Here is a 13,110-nt window from a genome sequence, read left to right as displayed (position 1 = left end):
AGCTTTGCAAAGCTGTTGAATAACTTTTATCTTTTGTAAGGCAGCCCTAGAGGGGAGCAGTCCTCGGAGCACAGTCCCTGTATTCAAGCATGTACCCAAGCTTTGGACACCATGAATGGCAGTTTCTAAGCACCTCAAAAAGAGGTTCTACAAAAGCTGACACTAAGGTAGCTGAGAGGAAGAGCTGAGCAGAAGGAATTAAGCCTAAACCCCCATGGAATTTTACACTTTGCTCAAGGCCAGACTCACAGCAAAGCATCTCTGAGGGGCTGGCACCACATCAGTGCAAAAATTTCTGACTAAAAAAGAGGAGGAAATCTTTCTCTTCTTTTTTTTTTCTCCTTCCTCTAACACACATACGTGATTAGGGCACTTAATCTGGATGTTATAGATTCACTTTTTTCAAAGGGCATTAGGATTTGGGTAGCTCTGTACACTGTATCAACCTCTTAGTGCCATGGGAAATACACTGATCCAAGTGGATAAGGCACACAGGCTTCCAAGCTATAACTGAAAGTGGAGAGGAACAGGTGTGGTTTTTATGTATGTATTTTTGTCATCAAGGGTGTAAATTCCCTGTGGTGGAGACACAGATAAGTTGTAAACATACATGTATGAGTGCTGCATTATGCTCTCATCCTCAGTTGTGAGAGTCATCACCTGGTGTTGTAAGACTGAGTAGATTCAGTTCAAAATATCACAAAGGAAAATAGCAGTAAAAACATGTCTGGATCATAGCTGGAAACTAGACTCTGTAAATACAGTCAAGTTTTGATGCTCAGTTTGGTAGGGATCTCAGCAGGAGTATATGAACAATCATAACTTCAAAAAAAAAACCCCAACAACAGGTTTTGGGAGCAAAGATCTGATTGTTTTTGATGCAGGAAAACCAAATACTAGAAAAGAGTAAGGTGCAAGAGAATGACACCCAAGACCCTGGTCTGGGGGATCAGAGGGTGAAGGCAGTGAGAATGTGGGGTGGCAATCTTGTTTGAGAGGAGGCATACCAGTAGAAGAGAGGCAGAGCAGGAGGCAGGGCATGCACCCAAGTGCAATGAATGATCAGGGTTTAAAACCTAGTACCCCTCTGCATCCCCAGCATTTGTAAAGGACTGTATTTGAGGATCTACTCCTGTCCCACTGCCAGTTAAAACCAAGATGCCTCTTTAATAAGATGCTAAAATACTCTTCGTTGTCATATTTTCATTATGGCTGCTTGGGACATGGGAAGAAGTCTAAAATGTGTGTGGAGGGGACACAAAGCTGGTGAAGTTGTGCTTAGGGAATGGTGGTGCTGTTTACCACAGCTCTGTGGAGGACTGTGCAGTTGTTGTGTGTACAAGGGAAGCTGAAGCTATGTGAACCTGGGCTGAGGAAAGATTAAGGCTGGGTAAGCCTAGCACTCCTGAGAGCTGGTGCCCAGCTTCTCATTAAAAACACACTGGCAGCAGCACAGCCTCAGCAGGGATGGGAACCAGTTATCCCTGTTGCCTGGGGAGAGCTTCACCACACATGACCCGACTCACTCCAAACCCTCTGAGTCTTTGTTAAAATATCACCTGGTGCTTCAGCAATAGTTCCCATGCTGTCAGTCTGCAGCCTAAGAAACTACCGTGTGCCTATGTAGGGTACTAAGAGCTTGAACCACCTCACTTGTTCTCTGCCAGGCAGCAGAGACCCTTACTGAAACAAGACACAAAACCCGCCATTGGTGCAGGACCCTCACAGCCCACCGCTTGGGCCCAGTAGAGGAGGGAGGCCATTTTTCCTGGAGGCAGCACTGCAACCCCATGAAGCGGGGTGGCAGCAAAGTAGCCTATCTGTTGGGTGGCATGAGGAGCTGGGGGCACTGGGAAGCCCTTGTTTTAATGGGGAAGGCACTGCAGAGAGGTCTGGGATAGTGTCTGCTCCACCTCTTGGTCCCTGCATCCGTGCAGCATCCCTAGCAGAGCTGCATGCTATGCCACTCATGACAGTGCATGCAGCTGTAGGGACACATCCTGGTACTTGGTCTGGGGGTTCCCACAGCTCTACCCTACCTAATGTCTGATGTTACCAGCCGAAGCCCCGGCTTGCTCACCCAAGCGTGCAGGTGCTTATTTGTTTTTTAAGTTGTAACTTTAGGCTGTAATCTGCACTGTACAGGGCTGCTCCACAATGCTGCTCACTTTTAGCCATTTCTCCTCCTTGGTGTTTAGCAGCTTGCCTTTTCCTTCCATGGCTCCGGAGTGATTTTTGGTATGTCATCTTGGGCACCACTCAGTAAAGCCCTCAGCCACCAAAGGTCAGGCGTGCCATAGAAATGCCTGTTAATAGGTCTTAGGTGCTGGTTATGTCTAAACTGGCGTTTCCTTGCAAAAGGCATCTTAGATCCCCTGGCCGGGGACTCTGGACCGCTGCGTCCACGGGGTGCACCCCTGCAACACAGCTCTTGCGAGTTGGGATACGAGGTGCAGGAGGTAGTTTGAGGAAAAATTGACTGCTGTGTGTGGGACGAGGGTGCATTTGGTGTAGGCAAGCCTAGTGCCCTGGGAGCTGCCTCTTCCAGGAGCCGGCCAGCAGCGTCTCTGCAGGCAGGGCGGCTCTCCCCTCCAAGGGGTGTCCGGGCGCCCTCATTCCGGCAAACACAGACGTTTAAAACAGGACGTTCAATGACTCTATGGACACTCCGCGACCGGGACGGGCCAAGCGGCGTTCATCTCGGAAAAACCCGGAGCGGACCGGGCCGGTCCCGCGATCCCGTAGGGCGACCGGCCTCCTCCTCCCGGTGGCCAAGCGGGCCTGCGCTGTCCCGCGGGTGCGAGGGGGGGCCCGAGACCGGCCCGGCCCCTCCGCCCCCCGGCGGTGATGCCCAGCCGGGCCCAGCAGAGGTCGGGAGCGGGGGGTGGGCAGGGCAGGGGGCGGGCGGCCCGCCGCCCCCCCAGCACGTGCCTGCCCGCCCCTCGGGCCACTGCCGCGCCCCGACGGCTCCGGCATGGACGCGCCCGGCCGGTCGCCCGCTGGCCCCCGAGCGGGCCCCGAGGGCGCGGCGGCGGGACCGGGCCCGAGCCCGAGCGCGGCCACCGAGGAGGAGAAGGAGGAGGCGGCGGCGTATGTAGAGATCCGCGGCTCGCCGCGGGGGCCGGGGAAGAACGGCAAGATCCCCGCGCTGGCCACGGCCGGCGGCGCACCGGGGACCGGGACAGGGGATGTTGGCGACTCGGAGAGCGGCGGGTCGCAGGCCGGTGCCGCGGGGACAGCATCCTCGGACCGCGGGCGCGACCACCCGCCTTCCCCGGGCGTGACGGCGGAGGGCTGTGGCGCTGACCCAGCCTCAGGAGGGGAGGCAGGGAGCTGCGGGCCGCGGGAGGCGGGAGTCTGCCCGGAATCCTCCTCGTCCTCCTGCCCTTCTCCGGTGCCCAAGGCGGGCGACTTTCGCGCTATGGACGAACCGGTTTCGACAGAGGGCAAAACCTCCTCGTCCTCCTTCGGCTACGAAAGCGAGGAGGAGGACGCGGGGCGCAAGGCGGTCCGCCCCGGTGCCCCCCCTAGCATCCCCCCTGGCTGCAGCGGCGGCAACCGCGACGAGGCGCACTATATCAGCACGCAGGAGATCCAGCTGAGCGAGGTGGACCACGACATGGACTTCGACGCAGGGCTGGCCGCCCGCTGGGACTTCGAGGACAATAACGTGATCTACTCCTTCGTAGACTACGCCTCTTTCGGGAGCGACGAGACCCCGGGGGACACGGCGACGGAGGAGGAGGAGAATAGCTACCTCAGCACGAGCACCAGCGAGCCCAACAACCAGACGGACAGCATCGACAACACCAGCAGCACCGAGATCGTCAGCCTTACCTCCGAACACGACACCCCCGGCGGGGATAAGCGCGCCAGCTCCGGGGAAAGCCGGTCCAAGCAGCCCGGCCGCTCCGGCGGGAGCCCGGCCACCCAGCTTCTCCTATCAATCAAAGCCGCTTCCCGGGCTATAAATGAGTCTAGCAACGTGCGCGGAAAGCAAAACACTGTTTACGCTGCCAAGCATGAAGGCGACATGAGCCTCCGTGTCCCCACGGCTCCTGATCGCGATGCGAGTTTAAAACCGGACGCGGCCCGGGACCCCGCGAAAAAATTCATTGCGGTACCGGCGCGGCTGCTGCCGCGGTGCGGGGCCGCCCGGGCCGGGGAGCACTCCAGCGGCGCCTCCAGCGCCGTCAGCGAGCTGGACGATGCCGACAAAGAAGTGCGAAACCTGACGGCCAGGGCTTTCCGCAGCCTGGCTTATCCCTACTTCGACACCCTGCGCCCCAGCTCCCGCGCCTCCTCTGCCTCTCTTGCCGACAATGCCCTGGGCATCAACCGCTGGTCCACCTACCTGGACCTTAAGTGTGGCAGCCTGGGGCAGAGAGCCGAGCCCAGCCTCCTGCGCTCCGGCCGTTCACAGACCAAAGCCCTCGAGTTCGTGGTCAGCAAGCTCGATGGGGAGATCGCCCACGTCGAGTCACCGAGGCGGCTGCGGGCAGGCTCCCGGGTGGTGACCCTGCTGGACCTCGGCCATGGCTCCGAGGCCGGGCCGACCCCAGAGGCGGGCGGCGGGGAACCACCGGCGGCGGAGTGCAGCGTGGGGGGACCCATCAAGAAGTCCAAGTTCGCTTCCAGCCTCCTCAAAAACGTCATCTCTAAGAAGATGCAGCTGGAGCACGAGTTCAAGATGGAGCGGGGCGAGATCACCGACACCTCTTACACCGGACCGGGCGCCGGACGGGAGCCGGAGCCCGCCGGTGGCGGGCGGGAGGGGCAACGGGAGGGCGGTGTGCAGCGGCAGAGCTCCCGGCACTCGGAAGGCGGCTCGGACTGCACCGCCGCGACGGCGGAGGAAACGGGCGAGGGCTGCGGTGGCCGGTCACCGGCCTCCAAGGCGTCGACTCCCCGGGAGGGGAACCGCAGCCTGGACCGGGCGCTGACGGAGGAGCTGTGCGAGGTGAAGCGCAGCGCCTCCGAGGCCATCAAGGCCACCTTCCTTCGCAGCCAGAACAGCGCCTTCAGGTCCTGGAAGGAGCGAGAGGCGGAAAAGAAAGAGGAGAGGGCGCCCATCGGCAAGCTGAAGCTCTCCAGGCACGACTGGCGGGCCGATCTGGGCGAGATCTCCGCCGGCAAGTCCACCAAGATGTCCCGCCTGTTCGTCCCCGCCATGCAGCACACCCCACGGGAAAAGCAGCCCGGCAAGCAGGCGACCAAGTGCTCCCCTGCCCCCGCCTCCTCCCCCCCGTCCGCCAAGCCCAGAGCTCCCGAGATCAAGATCAGCCTGGGCAGCCTGCAGCAGCCCCGGGACGCCGGCTTCAGCATCGCCCAGCTGCTAACGCCGCGGATAGCGGGCCGGCCGCCAGAGGAGGGCCGGAGCCAGCAGCTCAGGCTGCCCAAGCCCGGCGACGGCTCAGACAAGGTGCCTCAGTTCACGGTGCGCGATGTGCGGGACGGCAAGAATAGACCCCAGGGCCCCCTCCACCAGGTGCGGGACGTGCGGAAGCTCATCAAAAGCTCCTACAACTACGACTCGGGCGATAGCAGCGACAAGGGCAGCGTAGCCTCAGACCAGGGCGGCCAGGAGCAGAAGCCCCAGCAGCAGCTGGTCATCGCCGGAGTCCCCAGGGCCCTCTCCCCCGTGGTCATCACCTGCCAGGCGGTCGGCCACGCCAGCACCAAGCCCACCGAGGCGGGGCCCAAGGCGGCGGGAAGGGCGCCGGCCTGCCCCCCGGAGGGCACCGTCCTCGTGCACCGCACCTCGGGGAGGCTGCCGGTGGCCACCATCGCCCCCAACAAGAGCGACCCCCGCCAGCCGGCCGTGCTGAAGATCGTCTCCAAATCCGCCGCGCCTTGGCGGCACCAGCCACCCCAGCCGCCCGTCGAGAGGGGTCGGGGGCCGGAGGAGGACCCGCGGGAGGAGAGCAAGGCGGCGCCGGTACAAAACGCGCTGGAGAAGCTGACGGCGGCGGTGCGGAGCATGGAGGAGCTCTACAGCTTCAACAAACGCGAGTGGAAGCGCAAGAGCGACCCTCTGCCTATTACCGACAGCCACGTCCTCTCCCTCATCGCCAGCCAGGAACGGGACGCCGCGTCCCGGCCCACCCCTCCAGCCGCCGCCGCCGCCGCTGCTCCTCCCCCACCGCCGCCGGCGGATAAGCCGGAGGAGCCGCCGGGTCAGGGGCCCGTCAGCGAGCGGCTGCCCCGCCGCCCCTTCAACATCAACGCCGACAAGGTCTCAGCCAAGGCGGCCGCCTTCGAGAGCCTGGCCCGGCAGCGGCAGCGCGGCCCGTCGGCCCCCCGCGCTGAACCCTCCGGTGTCCCCCGTGCCCTCCTCACCCTCCGCGGAGCCGGAGGAGCAGGAGCCCCCGCTCCGAGCAAGGCCCCCTCGGAGGGCGGCCTGCGGGGCCAGGCGGCACCGCGCTCCCCCCGGCTTCCTGCGGGCGGCGGCGATGCGGAGCGCGGGCCGGACTGCGGGAACTACCTGTCCCTGCCGCTGAAGGCAGCCGCCGAGCCCGGGTCCCCCCCTCCCGCCGTGCCGGTGTCTGGGGCGAACGGCGGCATCCGCCCCAGCCCGGTGTCAGCGGCAGCGACGGCAGCCGCGCTATGCAGCCTGCAGCCCTTCGGCACCGCCAAGCGCCAGGGCAGCCCCGTAACCCTGCCCGGACCCCCGTCCGCCGAGGAGCGCTCCGCCGCCGCCCCGCCGCCTCCCGCAGAGGGTCCGGCCGCCGCCCTCTACCGCCCGCCGCTGCCCTTCGCCGCCCTACCCGGTGGCGCGCCGCCGCCGTTGCTCTGCTTCTCGCCGTCCATGCCCACCGCGGCCACGGCGGCGGAACCCTTCCCGCAGACGCAGCGCAAGATGCTGCTGGACGTGAGCACCGGGCAGTACTACCTGGTGGACACGCCGGTGCAGCAGCTCCTCAAGCGGCGCCTCTTCGACCCCGAGACAGGGCAGTATGTGGAGGTGCCTGTGCCCCAGCAGCCGGCCGTTGCCCCCGTCCCTCTGCCCCTCTCGCCTCTGGCCCTCAACGCCGGGGCCTACGGCGCCACGTACATGCTGTACCCCGGCCTCCTGCCTGCCGCCGCCGTGCTGCCTGCCGGTGCCCTGCAGCGCCCGCTCTCCCACTCGGGCAGCGATGCCAGCGCCCCGGCCGAGTCCGGCAGCCCGGCAGCGGCAGAGGCCGCTTTCACCGAGAGCCCCTACTACGTGGCTACCGGCAAGGGCCCGCCGCCGCCACGGCGCGGGGCAGCCGAGGCGAAGCCGGTCATCAGCATCACAGCACCAGCCACCGGCCCACGGATCGTCGCGCCGCCCTCCTTCGACGGCACCACCATGCGCTTTGTGGTGGAGCACCGGTGAAGAGCGTGGGTGAGTGGGGGCAGGCCATTAGCCACGCCAGTGATGGTTAAGGGTTGACCAGGTTAACTGCCAAATGGGAGATGTGCCGCAGCTTCTCATCCTGGGGTAACGTGCCTGAGGTCCACAGGGGGGCCCTCACCAGGACTAAAATACAGCCACAGGATAGAAACACAAAGGTTCCACATGCCTGTCAGTGCAGTTGGGTATCCCTTGGAGCAGGATACTGGAGGCAGTTTCAGTAGAAGCCTGTGTTTGTGCAGCCCCATGGCCGGGGGGCCCTGACTTAGTTGCATCCCCTTGCTCCTGGGCAGGGGAATGCGGTTGGACACCTCCTCTAAAACCACTTTCAAGCCATGAAACAGCCCCTCCACCTTGGCAGAGCACCCCCTTTCTCACTCCCCATGGAGAGGCAAATACCCATCTGTGTCCTGAGCCTCTCTTTCTCCCCATCCTTGGGAAGAGTGAGAGATGGGTCTGATGGAGCCGAACCCTTATTTTGCATCCTTCTTGTTAGTGGAATGAGGGAGCAGGATACGTTGGGTGCTCTCCCAGTGCTATGGGGCTGCTGATAGGGACAGGGGCACCTACAGCTGCCTGCACTGCAAATCAGGATTTCATACAGCTACTTCAAGCTTGGCCTGACACAGCACTGCCAGTGTCTGGTTACCAGGGCTGTAAACCCAAGCCTGTAACCCAGGGCCAGCCTCCAGACTGGGGGATGTGCGTGTGGGGCATTGACTGCCTGGTCTGGAGCAAGGGATAGGGCATGGGACTAGGCCTATGGCACACATTGAAACCAAGTGTGTGATGTCTTGCACAAAATAACTAAGGAACAATTATACGATAATTCTTTTTCAAATACATGAAATATTAAGCAAGCGCCTTCACGTGTCACTGCTCCTTTAGCCTGAGTGATAGAATGATAGAATCACAGACTGATTTGGGTTGGAAGGGACCTTAAAGCTCATCCAGCTCCAACCCCCTGCCATGGGCAGACACACATTCCACTAGAGCAGCCTCTCTAGGCAGCCTGTTCTAGTGCCTCACCACCCTCACAGTAAAGAACTTCTTCTTAATATCTAACCTGAATCTCTCCTTTTTCAGTTTAAAGCCATTCCCCCTTGTCCTATCACTAAATGCCCCTTAAAAATTCCCTCTCCAGATTTCTTGTAGCCTCTTGCTTTAAAACACACAGCTCATCTTTATTGAGTGCAGTACCGGGCAGAGCTCCCAAAGTCTTTTGTAACTTACTGAAGACTCATGGAGTTTGTTCTTCATGTATATCAAGACACAACAGCAGTGACATTCGAAGGTTTGGGTTAGTCACCAGTTTGCACTCGGTTTTTCTGTTGCATGCTTAAGGGTAAATTCTTTCTTCCCGTGTTTGTTAGAGTTTGTTTGCTTCTGTAGTTCTTTCAGTTTGCATCATCTGCTATAGTAAATTATTTGTTGAATGAAACCTTGCTGAAATGATTTATACACCTCTGCTTGTAGATACTTTATTTTGAAAGTGACATTTTTCTGTCTTGGTTGCTTTCATTGGCCCTTATGGGGTCACTCAGGACAGGCAAGGTGCCAGTTGAAGCTGAGCTCTGCTGTGCTACTCAAGTTGATCTTGTCAGTAAAATCTTGGTAGAGTAGCTAAATAAAATAGCAAGAGGTATTTGATTTTTTCCGTCTGGTCTGTAGGCTGAATTCAGACTGAGCACAGGGAAGTTAACTAGATTTCAGTTTAGGGACTTGCTACCTTTGAAAAGATGTCATGTATAGTGCAAGTGTTTCTATTTTACAGCAGATATTTAAATGAAAAGCTTTAGTTCTTCTCATCTCACTAATTAAAAGTGAAACATCATATTTCAGGGTATGATTTGCCCCTCCTTTCCCAGGGGATTATCCCATGATGTCTTGCTCGCAGCGCCTGGCATACCACTGAGGTGGGTGATGCTCTCTAAGAACTGCTCTTTCTCATTGGGGTTGTCAGTGGCTGCATCAATGCTCTGCATTCTTGGGTTGTACTGGAGCTCTGCCATTGCAACACAGGTGTGAAATCTGCCCCAAGAGACTGGTGATGCAAATTCTTGTACACTCATTACAGAAGGTCATTCAGCAGTTAGAAGGCTTTCATCTTTTACCATTAGTGATGCTAAGAGGCATGTTGTGTAATACAAACAGGGGTATCCCCTTCCCAGCAACCTCAGATGTGTTGAGGTAGGTGTCCTGCTGGTGCGTGATGGATGTGGTGTGGTTGTGGGCTTTTTTCTCAGTCTGATCTGAAAGGCAGTAAACCAAATCATTTTAATTGCATGGTACAATACGCTTTTAGCTTGTTATCAGACTTTGGTTATAGCTCTCAGTGGAAAAGGTATATGATATATGCCAGAGGGGAATCACATCAATAGCCTTTGTCACGATATGCTGTTCTGTCCGTGTACCTACCTAGCATTTTCATTCATCTACATAGCTCATGTTCTGTGGATGATTTTTTTCTCCTCTCTTAATCTGCACCCCACTCCCTTATTTTCCTTTATCTCTTTTGTCTTTCTCTTCCTAATTAAACACATTTGTTTGCTTGGGGTAGTGTTCTTTCCCTAACAAGAGCAGGAGTGTAATTAGAGGGTGAACTGTTGATCATTTTTTCAATCCAATTGCTTTCACATCAGATCAGATTGGTTGCAGCAATGCTGTGCAGATCCTAAAATGGTTTTTAAGACAGCCAGGTTTCATCACATGAACATGGGGTTTGAATAAAATGCTGTTCTTCCAGGTTGCTTCTATTTTAGTAGCCAAAATAAGCTGAATGAATGCTTTTCCTCTCCATGCCTGTATTCCTTCCTGCACATAATGTCTTCATCCTTTCTTTAATTATTTTTTTTTTACATCTTCATTGACAAACAGTATCACCATGTCAATGACAGTGTCACCATGTCAAGGACTGCTTCATCTTGGTCACTGTCACCTCTTGGAGAGCAGTGTGTTAGAGCTGACTTGAAGCTTTGGTGGCAATAGGATGACCATGGTGCTGTTGGCACTGAGTCCTCTGCACATCTGCTGCTCTTGCAACACTTATTTCTGTGTCTCATGCTCTTTTCTGTGTAATCAATGGGATAGAATAGATCCTATCTATTTGGACTCTGGCAAAATCTAAGATATTTCTAAACAATTCTTAATTTTTTTTATATACAACAAATATTAGAGAATATGTGCATGTTTCTGAGAGATACCATGAGGTCGCTTTTCTCCGCTTGCCAACAGTAGTTGGTAAGCTTTTAGCAACATAGTTCCCTTCATATGGGAAAAAAACGTGATGCTGATTTTCAGTTCTAGTATCTTGCGAACCTGCTTGCATACAAACCTAGGCAGCACCAATCTGTAGTGAGAGATCTGCCTGGAGGGAGCTCATTCCCAGCTGGAATGACTAAAAATGTGTTTTAACTTTTGTATCTATTCTCACGTTACACTTTGGGGAGTTTCTGCTTTGTGATAGTTAAATAAATGAAAAAATAACATGTAGCAAAATGGGAAGTAACTGTAGTAATTTGTACTGCCAATATTAGAAGGGTATTTTATCTTGTTCTGTTTAAACATGTGCCCAAACTGAAGCTGGCTTACAGTTACAGGAATACATGGGGTATTTATGTACATGACAGGCTAAGTCAAATGTGAGCAGTTCTTTCACCAAAGTATGCAAATATACTTATTAGTTGTGTTCCTTCCTACCTGCCATCTGACAATCTATGCCTACCTTTAAAAACTAATTCAGCATGGATGGCATATACAAATGATTTTTTTAGAGGCTCATGCATCAATATTTTTAAACTCTGTTTTAGTTGTGCCCTATTCAGCAGAATGTGTAGTCCACACTACTAAGTCAAAAAGTCAACTTACAGTGAAATATGCAGTATGTAGGATTTACTTATGCTGAGGCCTTTGCTGAGAGTTTAGTAAAGCATCTGTTCAATTTTAATGGGAAATACTGGCATATTCCAAGAATTTAAAGGGCTTCAGCATTTGATGTAGTAAAGCTACAAAGGGGAGTAAGTATGAGCTTGTGTTAAAACCTACAGCTACTTAGGAAACATTTAAATAATGCTTAAATAATGGAAGTTAATAGTAGTTAATAAGAGAAGCTAATAATAGTAGTTAATAACGCTTAAATAATAGAAGTTAGTGGAGTGGCAAATGACTCTTTGGATACTTGTCCAAGCCAGTATTTAAGTCTTAACTCCACAAATCTTAGGGTACATGTTTATGGGTTGTTTCACTTTCACTTATGTACACCATGGTGGATTCTGTGTTAGGAGGTAAAGTGCTCAGGTCTCCAAGTGTATGGATCGCTTAAACCCTGGATGGATCACTTGCCCTCTTTCCACCTGTGTGCGTGGGGTTGCCCAGAACCAGCCATGGGGAACTACAGGGTCATAAGGTACCATACATTTCACACCTTGAGCTGCAGGGATTAGTTCTGCTCAAAAACTAAGGCTACATGACCACTGACTCAGTTTAAAAAGTCGGGTGCTATTGTCTGATTCTTGGCAGTAGCTTAGGAAATTAGTAGCAAGAAGTAGTGTGATAATGAAGGAGACACTATTCACTTCTCTAGAGTAGTAAAGATTGCTCAAATGATTGTGGCTGCTCTCTTAACAATCTTCTTTTTATTAATGATGCTTTTCTGTCTGTTTTTGTTGTTTGTTTACAGGGGTAAGGAAGAAGAATCACACTCCTTTAATCCAAAATACACTTGGTAACTCTAAACATTCATCCTAAAAACTGCTTTTACAGTTTTCTCTTTTTTTTTTCCTGCTTCATCATACAAAACAAGTGTGTAAGTTTCTTGTTTTCTCCTAAGTACCCCCCAATTTGGGAGCATGCATATATTTCATTATGTGAGCAACACTAAATTACTGCATTTTTTTCTGCAAAGCTGTTTTTATATGGAAGCCAATATGCAGGCTTCAGGCATTGCCTCTGTGCTGGTGCCTAGCAGTAGTAGTACCACTACAGCTGTTTGTAAAACACAGGGTATAAATGCAGCAGTGTTTCTGTGTGGATAGATGCTCAGCTTTGTTCAGGTCCCTGGAACGTGCTGTGATCCTCCAGTGCAGCCCCACAACTCTTAAACCAAAAAAGCTCTCAGCTCTCTGCCATTGCAGAAAATGAGGGTCTTCCCTGTAGGTTTCATAATGATTCATGAGCAGATGTCTAGTTTATACTCTGAACTTCTGCACCTGGAATTGCAATTGGAGAGATCTGTAGTGTTAAGGTTATCCTTTAGTGTTCATATTTTGGCATGGTTCAAACCAGATTGTGTAAATGTCAGAAAACACATTTGATTGCTTTCGTTTTCTGTTTGCTCCTCTACTGTGCTGAACATCACAAGTTGCCTTAATTATGACAGTGTTTAAATACTGGGAAGCCAGAAACAGAATGTCATATTTTTAGATCCTGGTTCTAAAGGAGAGGACAGCATTTATTTTTCTTTAAGACAGCAGTCTATTCTTCCTTGAATTGCAACATTGCAGAAAACATAACCTTAGTGACTCCCCTGTGGGAGTTAATGTTACAGCCCCAAGTAGTTGTTTCTTTAGCAGATTTGTCTGAGGACTACATCCACACTATCTGTATTTGCTAAGAAAATATTTCTCTTTTGAACAAGAAAATAGAAAGTAAGATGACTAAAATGGAGTGATATTTATGTCCATATGTTGAACTGTGCTTAAACTGATTCTTTTGTTGCCAGCAACAAGCAAAAG

General features: G+C 53.9%; 2 protein-coding genes across 4 annotated transcripts in view; both read left to right on the top strand.

Annotated features, from left to right (window-relative positions):
* The window catches only part of TRMT10A (tRNA methyltransferase 10A), a 288,696-nt gene that overhangs the window by 223,853 nt on the left and 51,733 nt on the right, over positions 1–13,110 (top strand). The gene's annotated exons all lie outside the window — the stretch shown is intronic.
* Positions 2,975–12,478, top strand: CUNH4orf54 (chromosome unknown C4orf54 homolog). Its single transcript, XM_057418027.1, has 2 exons — positions 2,975–7,369; positions 12,057–12,478. Exon 1 carries the CDS (start codon positions 2,975–2,977, stop codon positions 7,358–7,360), a length of 4,386 nt encoding a protein of 1,461 aa, XP_057274010.1. The 3' UTR covers positions 7,361–7,369; positions 12,057–12,478.

Source organism: Pezoporus wallicus, unplaced genomic scaffold, assembly GCF_028554395.1.
Source record: "Pezoporus wallicus isolate ANWC-B61680 ecotype Strahan unplaced genomic scaffold, APGP_CSIRO_Pwel_v1 contig_6999, whole genome shotgun sequence".
NCBI classification, from domain to species: domain Eukaryota; kingdom Metazoa; phylum Chordata; class Aves; order Psittaciformes; family Psittacidae; genus Pezoporus; species Pezoporus wallicus.
The sequence above is the reverse complement of the archived record's forward strand: the minus strand, read 5'-3'. Positions and strand labels throughout refer to the sequence as shown.